Source organism: Cetorhinus maximus, unplaced genomic scaffold (assembly GCF_964194155.1).
Source record: "Cetorhinus maximus unplaced genomic scaffold, sCetMax3.hap1.1 HAP1_SCAFFOLD_726, whole genome shotgun sequence".
Taxonomy (NCBI): domain Eukaryota; kingdom Metazoa; phylum Chordata; class Chondrichthyes; order Lamniformes; family Cetorhinidae; genus Cetorhinus; species Cetorhinus maximus.
Genome location: NW_027596668.1, coordinates 109,137 through 121,323, shown reverse-complemented (window position 1 = coordinate 121,323; position 12,187 = coordinate 109,137). Strand labels below are relative to the sequence as shown.

Genomic DNA, 12,187 nt, shown 5'->3' with positions numbered 1-12,187 from the left:
AGGCAGGAAAGTGGAGTCGAGGCCACAACCAGGTGAACAGTGGTCTTAATGAATGGCAGAGCAGGCTCGAGGGGCCGAATGGCCTAATCTTGCTCCTGCTACAATAAAACACACACACTCTCACACATTTCTGCACTCTCACATTCAAACACACACAGACACACTCACACATTCACACACTCACAATAAAATACAAACACACTTACACACACTTTCTGACACATTCCTGCACTCTCACACTCACATTCATGCACTCACAATAAAACATACACACACTCTCACATTCACACTGTGGTAACCTGAGGTGTAATACAGCTTCAAGAGAATGTGAGCAGATTGACCACGTGACTGTAAGACCCAATAGCTGTGTCAAGCGGCTAGAGTAGGGTCTAGCTGGAGGAGTACACATCATGTCAGTGCTCTGTTGTTTGTGTAAACAAATAGCATGTGCTTCATTTCATATCGGTCTCTATGTCTGCTGTATATTGTAATTGACTTGCCTGCTGACAGATAAGCGTGTAACTGGTTCGCAAGTGAAGCGACCCCATAGTAGAATATAACAACTGGCAATGAGGCAAAACACCACCAAGTCAACAACACCAAGGAAAGCCGCGATTACTCAACTGTACTGAAGCAGCCGTGCCTGCAGGCCGATTGTAAGTACAATACAATTGTAAACCCTCACCATAGTTGTTGAAGTTATCTCCCTCCAAGATGCCACAATTTGCCCGTATTGAGCAGTTTGATCAGACCACCAATGACTGGTCACATTATAGATAAAAACAAAAAACTGCGGATGCTGGAAATCCAAAACAAAAACAGAAACAGAAATACCTGGAAAAACTCAGCAGGTCTGGCAGCATCGGCGGAGAAGAGTACAGTTGACGTTTCGAGTCCTCATGACCCTTCAACAGAACTAAGTAAAATTAGGAAAGGGGTGAAATATAAGCTGGTTTAAGGGTGGGTGGGGGGCGTTTGTTGGGGCAAGCAGCCAGTGATATTGATACTGGTCACATTATATTGAATGCCTCACGTTTTTCTTTTTGGCCAATGACATATCGGGGGAGGAGAAGAGATGGGTGATCCTCTTATTGACATGTCGCAGCAAAATATATGGCTCAATTCGTAGTTTAGCGTTACCCAACGCCCCAGATTCCAAGAGCTTTGATGAGTTGAAAATCTTGTGAAAAGCCACTTTCAGCCGAAACCCTCAGTAACAATGCAGCATTTTAAATTTAATTCAAGGTGTCATGCCCCTGGAGAGACACTCGCTTGCTATGTAGCAGCCTTAAAACAACTGACAGAGCACTGTGAGTTCAGGATGTCAATTAAGGACATGTTAAGAGACCAATTAGTATGTGGGATTAATGAAGACGCCATTCAAAAAAGGTTAGAGGTGTCATCTGTGGCTCAGTTCATAGCACCCTCGCCTTTGAATCAGAGGGTTGTGGGTTCATGTCCCACTCCCGGAAACCAAGAACTGTGATTGTACTCGAAAGAGTTGCAATCTGTGACTGTTGATAACTCGAAAGAGTTTCAAAAAAGGTTGTTGTCAGATGCGAATTTAGACTTCAGCAAGGTGCTGGAGATGGCGCTCGCAATGGAGACGCAGTCAGAGATTCAGAAACAATTAAGGGAGCACAAAATGTCGTCTTTCATGTCGGGAGGGAAGCACCGGTTAGAAATGGCGTGGGAGTGCAGGGCTCTGCAAGAAGGTGGGAAACAGCCATCATTAACAGGCCAGTGAAAAACAATGGGTTAATAGAGAAAACCTACAATAATAATGGCAGAAATGAAACCAGACAGCCTGCAAACAAACAACAATTTAAAAGAATTGAAGGTTTCTTCTGCCATCATAGTGGACACATTATGCAACATTGTAAAGACAGATTGAGGCAAAATTTCAAACAAAAAGGCAGAAGTCGTGAAATTCATATAATGGAGGAACCAAAAGAAACAGAGTCAGATATTTACTCGCTACACAACTTAAAATGGGTAAAACAGAGCCAATCTATGTGACAGTAGAAGTCAACAGAAAACCCATTCGAATGGAGGTGGATACAGGTACCTCCACGACAGTTATAGGGGAACACACGATTAAGTATCTGAATGGAGGAGGCCTCTCACTAAAGCTAGTGCAGCTAAAGGTTTATGGTCTGTTTCTATTGTAATGTGAAGTCCTAAGACATAGTCAGCAAAGTTCTCTCATGGCTAGGTGGCTGCTAATGCTTCCTATTTGATCACTGCTTATCTTTCCTCTGTATTTGTTAATATTCATGATGCATAAAGGACTGGTCTGCATTTTCCATTAATTTGTACCTGGGGAGAAGGTGGTGTAGTGATAATGTCACTGGCCTGGTCATCCAGAGGCCCAGGACACAGGTTCAAATCCCACCATGGCAGCTGGTGGAATTCAACTTCAATTAATAAATCTGGTGAGCTAGTCATTGTCGATTGTCATAAAAACCCATCTGGCTCACTAATGCCCTTTAGGGAAGAAAATCTGCCATTCTTGCCTGCAGCAATGTGGTTGACTCTGAAATGACTTATCAAGCCACTCAGTTGTAACAAATCTCTACAAAGACTACAAAAAGGAATGAAACCGGATGGACCACCTGGCATTGACCTAGGCACTGGAAATGACAACAGCAAACTCAGTTCTGTCGACCCTGCAAAGTCCTCCTTACTAACATCTGCGGGCTAGTGCCGCAATTGGGAGAGCTGTCTCACAGACTGGACACAGCTGCTAGACTGGGTCAAACAAACAAGACCTCGTCGTCACCAGTCTACCTGTCGCAGGTGCATCAGTAGGAGTGACCATCACACAATCCTGGCGGAGACCAAGTCCTGCCTTCACATTGAGGATACCCTCCATCGTGTTGTGTGGCACTACCACCGTGCTAAACCTGGATAGATTTTGAACAGATCTAGCAACTCAAAACTGGGCACCCATGAGACGCTGTGGGCCATCAGCAGCAGCAGAAATATACTCAATCACAATCTGTAATCTCATGGCCCAGCATATACCCCACTCTACCATTACCACCAAGTCAGGGGATCAACCCTGGTTCAATGAAGAATGCAGGAGGACATGCCAGGAGCAGCACCAGGCATACCTAAAAATGAGGTGTCAACCTGGTCAAGCTATAACACAGGACTACTTGGATCCCAAACAGCATAAGCAGAAAGTGATAGACAGAGCTAAGCGATCCCACAACCAATGGATCAGATCTAAGCTCTGCAGTCCTGCCGCATCCAGTCGTGAATTGTGGTAGACAATTAAACAACTCACTGGAGGAGGAGGCTCCACAAATATCCACATCCTCAATACGACCATATGAATTATGAGCAGGCGTAGGCCACTCGGCCCCTTGAGCCTGCTCCGCCATTCAATAATGAACGTAACCGCAACCCCACATTCCTGCCTACCCCCAATAACCTTTCACCCCCTTGTTGATCAAGAATCTATCCAGCTCTGCCTTAAAAATATTCAAAGACTCTGGTTCCACCGCCTTTGGAGGAAGAGAATTCCAAAGACTCACAACCCTCTGAGAAAAACAAATTCTCCTCCCTGTCTTAAATGAGTGACCGCTTATTTTTAAACAGTGACCCCTAGTTCTAGATTCTCCCACAAGAGGAAACATCCTCTCCACATCCACCCTGTCAAGACCCCTCAGGATCTTAAAAGGATTCAATTAAATCACCTCTTACACTTCTAAATTCCAGTGGACACAAGCCTAACCTGCCCAGCCTTTCCTCATAAGACAACCTGCCCGTTCCTGGTATTAGTCTAGTGAACCTCTGAACTGCTTCTAATACATTTACTTCTTTCTTTAAATACGGAGACCAATACTGTACACAATACTCCAGATGTGATCTCAACAATGCCCTGTACAACTGAAGCATAACCTCTGTACTTATGTAATTAATTCCCCTCACAATAAATGATAACATTCTATTAGCTTTCCTAATTACCTGCTCTACCTGCATACTAACCTTTTGTGATTCCTGCACTAGGACACCCAGATCCCTCTGAATCTCAGAGCTCTGTAATCTCTCATCATTTAGATATTTAGCTTTTTTTTTATTCTTCCTGCCAAATTGGACAATTTCACAATTGCCCACATTATACTCCATTTGGCAGATCTTTGCCCACTCACTTAACCTATCTATGTCACTCTGTAGCCTCCTTACGTCCTCTTCACAATTTACTTTCCTACCTATTTTTGTGTCATCAGCAAATTTAGGAACCATTCCTTTGGTGCCTTCTTCCAAGTCATTTATATAAATTGTAAAAAGTTGAGGTCCCAGCACTGATCCCTGTGGCACACCACTCGTCACATCCTCCCAACCAGAAAAATACCCATTTATGCCAACTCTCTGCTTCCTGTTAGCTAGTCAATCTTCTGTCCATGCCAATATCTTACCCCCTATGCCATGAGCTTTTATTTTCTGCAATAGCCTTTGATGAGGCACTCTATCAAATGCCTTCTGGAAATCTAAGTAAAGTACATCCACTGGTTCCCCTTTATCCACGGCGCATGTGACTCCTTCAAAGAACTTCAATAAATTGGTTAAACATGGGCCTGAATCTACCAGGAATCTACGGGCCCCGCACGCCGACGCGTAAAATGATGTGTGGTGACGTCAGGCATGCGTCCCAACGTCACCACATGTCATTCCGATCTTCAGGTTGGCGGGCATGCACCAGAGTCGGCTGTACACCCGCCGACCTGGCAAAGGCCTGTTAAGGCCATTAATTACCTCATTAAAATGATTGTCATGGCTGACCATCCAACCTGAAGGTTGTTGGACAGGCAAAAAGCCGAGGCGGCCTTCGCATTTCTCATGAAACCTCATCCACGGGCAGGATGAGGTTTCATGAAGTGTTTATAAATTAAATAAAACATTTTATTAAAATACATAAACATGTCACGGCTCATGTGACAGTGTCACATGAGGGGACATGTCTGAGTAATCGTTTTTTTCTCTTTTTGGCAATGTTTCATTATTAAATTAATCTCCATGAGGCAAAAGAGCGCAGGCCCCGAGTCTCCCTCCTCCACCCCCGCCCGCAGTGGGAGCGCTCAGCGCTTCTGGGTGCGCGTTACGCTGGGTGGGCCTTAATTAGCCTGCCCACGTAAAATGGCAGCGCGCAGACGATCACAGGAGGTGATTGGCTCCACGCCTACCTGCACCCACTCCCAAATCGCCCGCCCAATGGGGAGAAAATTCTCCCCATAATTCCCCTTTCAAAAAACCATGTTGACTCTGCCGAATTGCCATGAATTTTTCTAAGTGCCCTGCGATAATATCTTTAATAATAGCTTCTAACATTTTACCTATGACAGATGTTAGGCTAACTGGCCTATAGTTTCCTGCTTTCTGTCTCCCTCCCTTTTTGAATAAAAGAGTTACATTTGCTATTTTCAAATCTAATGGAACTTTCTCTGAATCTAGGGAACTTTGGAAAATTAAAACCAGTGCATCAACTATCTCCCTCGCCACTTCTTTCAAGACCTTAGGGTGAAGTCCATCCGGACCTGGGGATTTGTTAGCCCCCAGCTCCAACAATTTGTTCAATTCCACTTCCCTGGTGATTATAACTTTCCCGAGTTCCTCCCTCCCTTCCATTTCCTGATTTAAGCTATTTCCAGGATGTTACTTGTGTCCTCTATAGTGAAGACCGAAGCAAAATACCTGTTTAATTCATCCGCCATCTCCCTACTTTCCATTATCAATTCCCCAGGCGCACTTTCTATAGGACCAACGCTCACTTTGTTAACTCTTTTCTTATTTAAATATCTATAGAAGCTGTTCCTGCCTGTCTTTATGTTGCTAGCTAGCATTGATGGGGGAGCTCATTCGCGATTCTTCAGATACTGAAGCAGTCCATGTCCAAATGCAGCAAGACTTGGACAGTATCCAGGCTTGGACTGATAAGTGGCAAGTAACACTTATGCCACACAAGTGCCAGGCAACGACCCCTCCAACAAAAGAGAAACTAACCAGTGCTCCTTGATGTTCAATGGCATTACCATCACTGAATCCCCCACTATCAACATTCTGGGAGTTACCATTGACCAGAAACAGAACTGGACTAGCCATATAAATACTATGGCTATAAGAGCAGGTCAGAGGCTAGGAATCCTCTGGTGAGTAACTCACCTCCTGATCTCCAAAGCCTGTCCACCATCTACAAGGCACAAGTCAGGAGCATGATGGAATACTCCCCACTTGCCTGGATGAGTGCAACTCCAACAACACCCAAGAAGCTTGACACCATCCAGGGCAAGGCAGCCTACTTGATCGTCACAAACATTCATTCCCTCCACCACTGACGCACAGTAGCAGCAGTGTGTACCATCTACAAGATGCACTGCAGGAATCCACCAAGGCACCTACGACAGCACCTTCTAAACCCATGACCACTACCATCTAGAAGGCCAAGGGCAGCAGACACATGGGAACACCACCACCTGGAAGTTCCCCTACAGGCCACTCACCATCCTGACTTGGAAATATATCGCCGTTCCTTCACTGTCACTGGGTCAAAATCCTGGAACTCCCTCCCTAACAGCATTGTGGGTGTACCTACACCACATGGACTGCGTGGTTCAAGAAGGCAGCTCACCACCACCTTCTGAAGGGCAGCTAGGGATGGGCAATAAATGCTGGCCCAGCCAACGAAGCCCACATACCGTGAATGAATAAAGAAAAAAGTACTGGCCCTATACCAATAGACAATGTGTCTGCTGTGATAATTGTAGGTAACTCCAGAACATAAGGTGCTAATATCTCTGATGACCTTAACCTATCCTTGATTTTCTGTAATGATTTCTGATGTGCCTCTTCCCAACACCATTCCTTGTCCTGTCGTAACAATTGGTCATGGCTCGTTGAACTCCGCTATTTTTAAAGAATTTTTGTTACTGGATTTAACATTCCAGTGAACCTTTGTGTCTCTGTAGTGCCCTTGGAGCTGTAAATTCTTCAATGACTCTGCTCTTCAGTAGATCATCCTTTATTCCTGATGCACTCACTATGTGACCACGAACCCCGATTGTTGGCGGTGAAAACCCCTCCTTGCTGTTGAGTGTCAATCCTGCCTCTTGTAGTCTTCTCAGCATTGCTCTCACTCCCATGTCATGCTCAGCTCGAGTGGACCCATGTCTCTATAGGTCATCCATGTGACAACCAACTCCGTGTAAGCCTTCTAAAAGATTTGATAGAATTTGTTGAATGATCTCTGGTTCAAATATTATTCCAAAGGGTAATCTGTTAAAATAGAATCTTCCAAATGGCGCTCTGAACGGCATGAGAAGCTCAGACTGGTCTTCTAGTGCTATTGTCCAGAATCCACTGTTAGTGTCTAATTTAGAGAATATTGAGCTCTTCCCTATTTTAGCTAAACTCTCATCCACTCATTCCATTGGATGGACGTCTCTTTCCACAACTTTATTTAGTTGTGAGATCCTAATGGAGCCATTTGGCTTTGGAACCCTAACCATTCCCGAGCACCAACTCGCTGGATCATTTACAAGTGAAATTATTCCTTGTCTTACTGAGATCTGAGTCAATCTCTTTCTTTGCCTTTGGAAATAATGGGTGTGCAGCCTTTCTGGGTGTACATAAGGATATTGGTTTCACTTCAGAGCTTGGTGTGATACAATGCACTGTTCTCAACTTTCCCAATCCTGTCAACAACTTCAGGAATTCTATTCTGAAGTCTCCCAATTGACCTTCACCATTCTTTATTTATCACATTCTGTGGTTGGATTCAATTCTATACACGACTCTCTACTTAAGAGCGAACAACTCTCATCTTGAGCTATGTACAGTACTTCACTAAGTATTTTCTCTCTGTGCTTTAAAGTAGCTGTTAGTTCCCCAGAACCTTCGGATCTGTTCCTCTTGGTCCGTGTAGCTTTTTGTAGGATGTTTAACCATGGTTCTGTATCTGAAAGAACTGAAACTGCTGCTCCAGTATCTTACTTAAAATGTGTCTTGTGACCTTCTATCAGGATCTCTGCACTCCAATAATTTCCACATAATTCTTTAATCTCTCTCAACAAGGGCATCTCAGTGTCTTGTCAGTCTTCAACTTCACGTTTTTTAAAAACTTTTTTCTTTTTGAGTGTTCTGCCCATTTTCCCTCCTGTGACATGCTGTCTGAAAATGAAAGAATTCCAGACATTCATTACCCTCTGAGAGAAGAAATTCCTTCACATCTCACTTTTAAATGACTGCCCCCTTATTCTGTAACTATGTCCCCTAGTTCAAGATTCCCCCATTAGTGGAAACATCTTCTCGACATCTACCCTGTCAAACCCCCTCAGAATCTTGTACGTTTCAAAAAGATCACCCCTCATTCATCTAAACTCTGATGAATAAAGGCTTAATCTGTTTAGCCATTCTTGAATCAGCCTAGTGAATCTCTTCTGAATTGCTTCCAATGCCAGTATATCCTTTCTTAAATACAGGGACCAAAACTGCGCACAGTGCTCCAGGTGTGGCCTCACCAACACACTGTACAGTTTTAACAAGACTTGCTTTTTTTAAACTCCAACCCCCTAGTGATACAGACCAAAATCCCATTAGCCGCCTTAATTACTTGCTGCACCTGCATGCTAACGTTTTGTGTTTCATGCACAAGAACACCCAGATCCCTCCGTGCTGCACTTTTTTGGAGCCTCTCTCCATTTAAGTAATAGTCTGCCTTTTGATTCTTATATATCACAAATTCATAATCATACTAGCACTCTCACATGCACATTTACACACCCACGTGGTCACACACTCACTCAGGTTGACGCTCTCACCCAGTCCAGCAAGACCGGGCATAGGAATTGGGGTGAAGAGGCTGCAAGGTCATTCCCACCCTGAGCCGGGTCTTTGAGTTGAGTCTTTTTTGGACTGAGACATGTTCTCTGTGTATACCCTGTGCTGAATCAAGAGGATCAGCTCCTTATTGATGTTCCCTCACACTCTTTGGTTCTCCTTTCAGATCTACCGACGGTGCTGGCTCATCTTTAAAAAATCATCAAGCAAAGGACCCCGAAGACTAGAGAAATATCCAGACGAGAAAACAGCCAATCTCAGAGGGAGTCCCAAGGTAAAGGCCAGGGTGACCCATTGAACCTCATACTAACCCTCACACTGACCCACACACTGACCCTCACACTGACCCACACACTGACCCACACACTGACACACAAATTGACCCTCACACTAATCCTCACACCAACCCACACACTGACTCTCACACTGACCCTCACACTGACCCTCACACTGACACACATATTGACCCACACACCGACCCACACACCAACCCACACACCGACTCTCATGCCGACCCACACGCCGACTCAACACTGACCCTCAAACTGACTCACACATTGACCCTCACACTGACCCTCATACTGACCCACACACTGACCCTTACACAGACCCTCACACTGACCCACACACTGACCCTGAAACTCAGCCACTTACTCAATACCAGACTCAACTCCCACTCATCCTCACACCCACTCTCTCACAGATGCTCACTAGTGACCCTCACACTGACCCTCGCACTGACCTTCACACTGCCCCACACACTGACCCACACACTGACCCTCACACTGACCCTGAAACTCAGCCCATTACTCACTGCCACACTCACCTCCCACTCACCCACACACCCACCCTCTCATGGATGCTCACTAGTGACCCTCACACTGACCCACACACTGACCCAAACATGGACCCTCACACTGACCCTCACACTGACCCACGCACTGACCCATGCACTGACCCTCACACTGACCCTCACACTGACCCATGAACTGAACCTCACACTGATCCACACACTGACCCTCACACTGACCCTCACGCCGAGCCATACACTGACCCTCACACTGACTCACACACTGACCCACGCACTGACCCACACACTGACCCTCACACTGGCCCATGAACTGACCCTCACGCTGACCCACGCACTGACCCATGCACTCACCCTCACACTGACCCTCACACTGACCCATGCACTGACCCTCACACTGGCCCATGCACTGACCCTCACACTGACTCACACATTGACCCACACACTGACCCACACATTGACCCACACATTGACCCACACACTGACCCTGTAACTCAGCCCCTTACTCACTGCCACACTCACCTCCCACTCACCCTCACACCCACCCTCTCACGGACGCTCACTAGTGACCCTCACAGTGACCCTCGTACTGACCCACACACTGAACCACACACTGACCCACACACTGACCCACACACTGACCCACACACTGACCCTCGCACTGACCCTCACACTGACCCTCACACTGACCCACACACTGACCCACACACCGACCCACACACTGACCCTCCCGCTGACCCTGTTATGACGTGGCAAATAATCAAGCGGTCACAGCTGTTTCACAATTTGTATTTTATTTCGAGATGTGTGCTCTGAATTCAGAATTAATAAGACTACGATGAATTCAGAAGGTTTTAGATAACTAAATTAAACATTAGGAAAAGAAAAGATTTCGAGCACATATGTAGATCTACAAATTACTTCTATAATAACTTCTAAAACCGCTAATTAATCAGGCTCCCAGTTACACCTCCATTAAGGTAACAGTAAAAACAATTAGATGTAAGCAGACCCAGGCAAAGCAACACAATTCAAAATGAGTTTTCTCAGCTTCAGTTCCTGTAAACAACAACTTGGCGCACTGAGGCTGGAGGCTTTTCACACTTATGTTAGATCTTAGAATGCCTTCTCCTCTTACACATAGCCTTATCTCCTTTATACATGCTTCTCCCTTTTTAATGCAAATCCCATTGTTCCAAAATGTCTTTGGAACTTTACCTTTCTCATAAAATTAGTACTATGAAACGATTTATATTATCAGTATCCTTTTGGAAAAATAAACATACCGTTTGGCTTAGCTTCTCCTGGCTAGGTGTAACATCTCACCATCTCTTTGCAATTCAAACTAACCTAATTTATCTATAAATGCAAATTTTCCTCACTCCTTACCTTCTAAAACATCAGCCATGTTTACGTATTTAGCTTTTGAAACCTATCTTGTTGATGACTCAAAGCCTCCAGACCGCCTGTCTCCAATTCAATTAAATCCCACATACATGTACATGCACAGAGAGCAACTATCCAAACCCTACTACTGACCCACCTTTACAATAAATCACAGTAATATTGTGAGAATTATTATATTTTCATGACAAACCTCACATTGACCCTCACACTGACCCTCACACTCACCCACACACTGATCCTCACACTGACCCACACACTGACCCTCACCCTGACCCTTACCCCTTCTGTGCCTAAACTATCTCTTGTTTAAAGGTAGTCCATTGTTCAGTTATTGATTTTCCTACCAACCTTTGACTCCAATTTATTCAGCCCAAATCTGTTCTTACCCCATTGAAGTTGGTTGCCCCCTGTTAATTTTTCTTACTTTATATTCTTATGTGTCCACTTCCCTAGTAAGCCTAAACCTTATGATACAGTGAACACTGTTCCCTAAATGTTCCCCCATTGACACTTGATCCCCTTGACCCACCTCATTCCCAAGAACCAGGTCGAGCAGTGCTTCCTTTCTCATTGGACTGGAAACATACTGCTTAGGAAATTTTCCTGAACACACTCTAGGAACGCTTGCCCCTCTCTGCCCTTTAATTATCTGGATATAGACTGGGATAGTAGTAGTGTAAAGTCCTCCATTATAACTACTGTATAATGTTTACACCTCTCTGTAATTTCCTTGCAAATTTGTTCCTCTACATCCTCCCCACTTGTTGGGTGGCCAGTAGACTACACCAAGCAATGTAATTGCCCCTTTTTGTATCTGATCGCTAGCCAAATCGATTCTGCCTTTAACCCCCCAGGGATATCCTTTCTCTCTAGCACTGCAAAGCTCTCCTTAATCAATACTGCCACATCACTCCTTCACTCTTCAACCATTCACATATATGCACAGTAATTCTAGTTTACACTTTGTTACTTACACCTTACACTGAACCCAACTATTAACATATTGTTCCTTGACCTAGCACTGTCTATCTCTCCCATTATTCTGTGCAACTTGGCATTCCTCTCTGACGATATCTCCAGATTCTTACACTTGGATAGAGGATTGGCTAACCAACAGAAAGCAGAAAGTCG

General features: G+C 44.8%; 1 protein-coding gene across 1 annotated transcript in view; it reads left to right on the top strand.

The window, feature by feature from the left end:
• The window catches only part of LOC144674610 (docking protein 4-like), a 154,303-nt gene that overhangs the window by 36,462 nt on the left and 105,654 nt on the right, over positions 1–12,187 (top strand). The window contains exon 2 of the mRNA XM_078535881.1: positions 9,008–9,115. Within this exon, the coding sequence (XP_078392007.1) occupies positions 9,008–9,115 (108 nt within the window). The remainder of the gene's footprint in view (positions 1–9,007; positions 9,116–12,187) is intronic.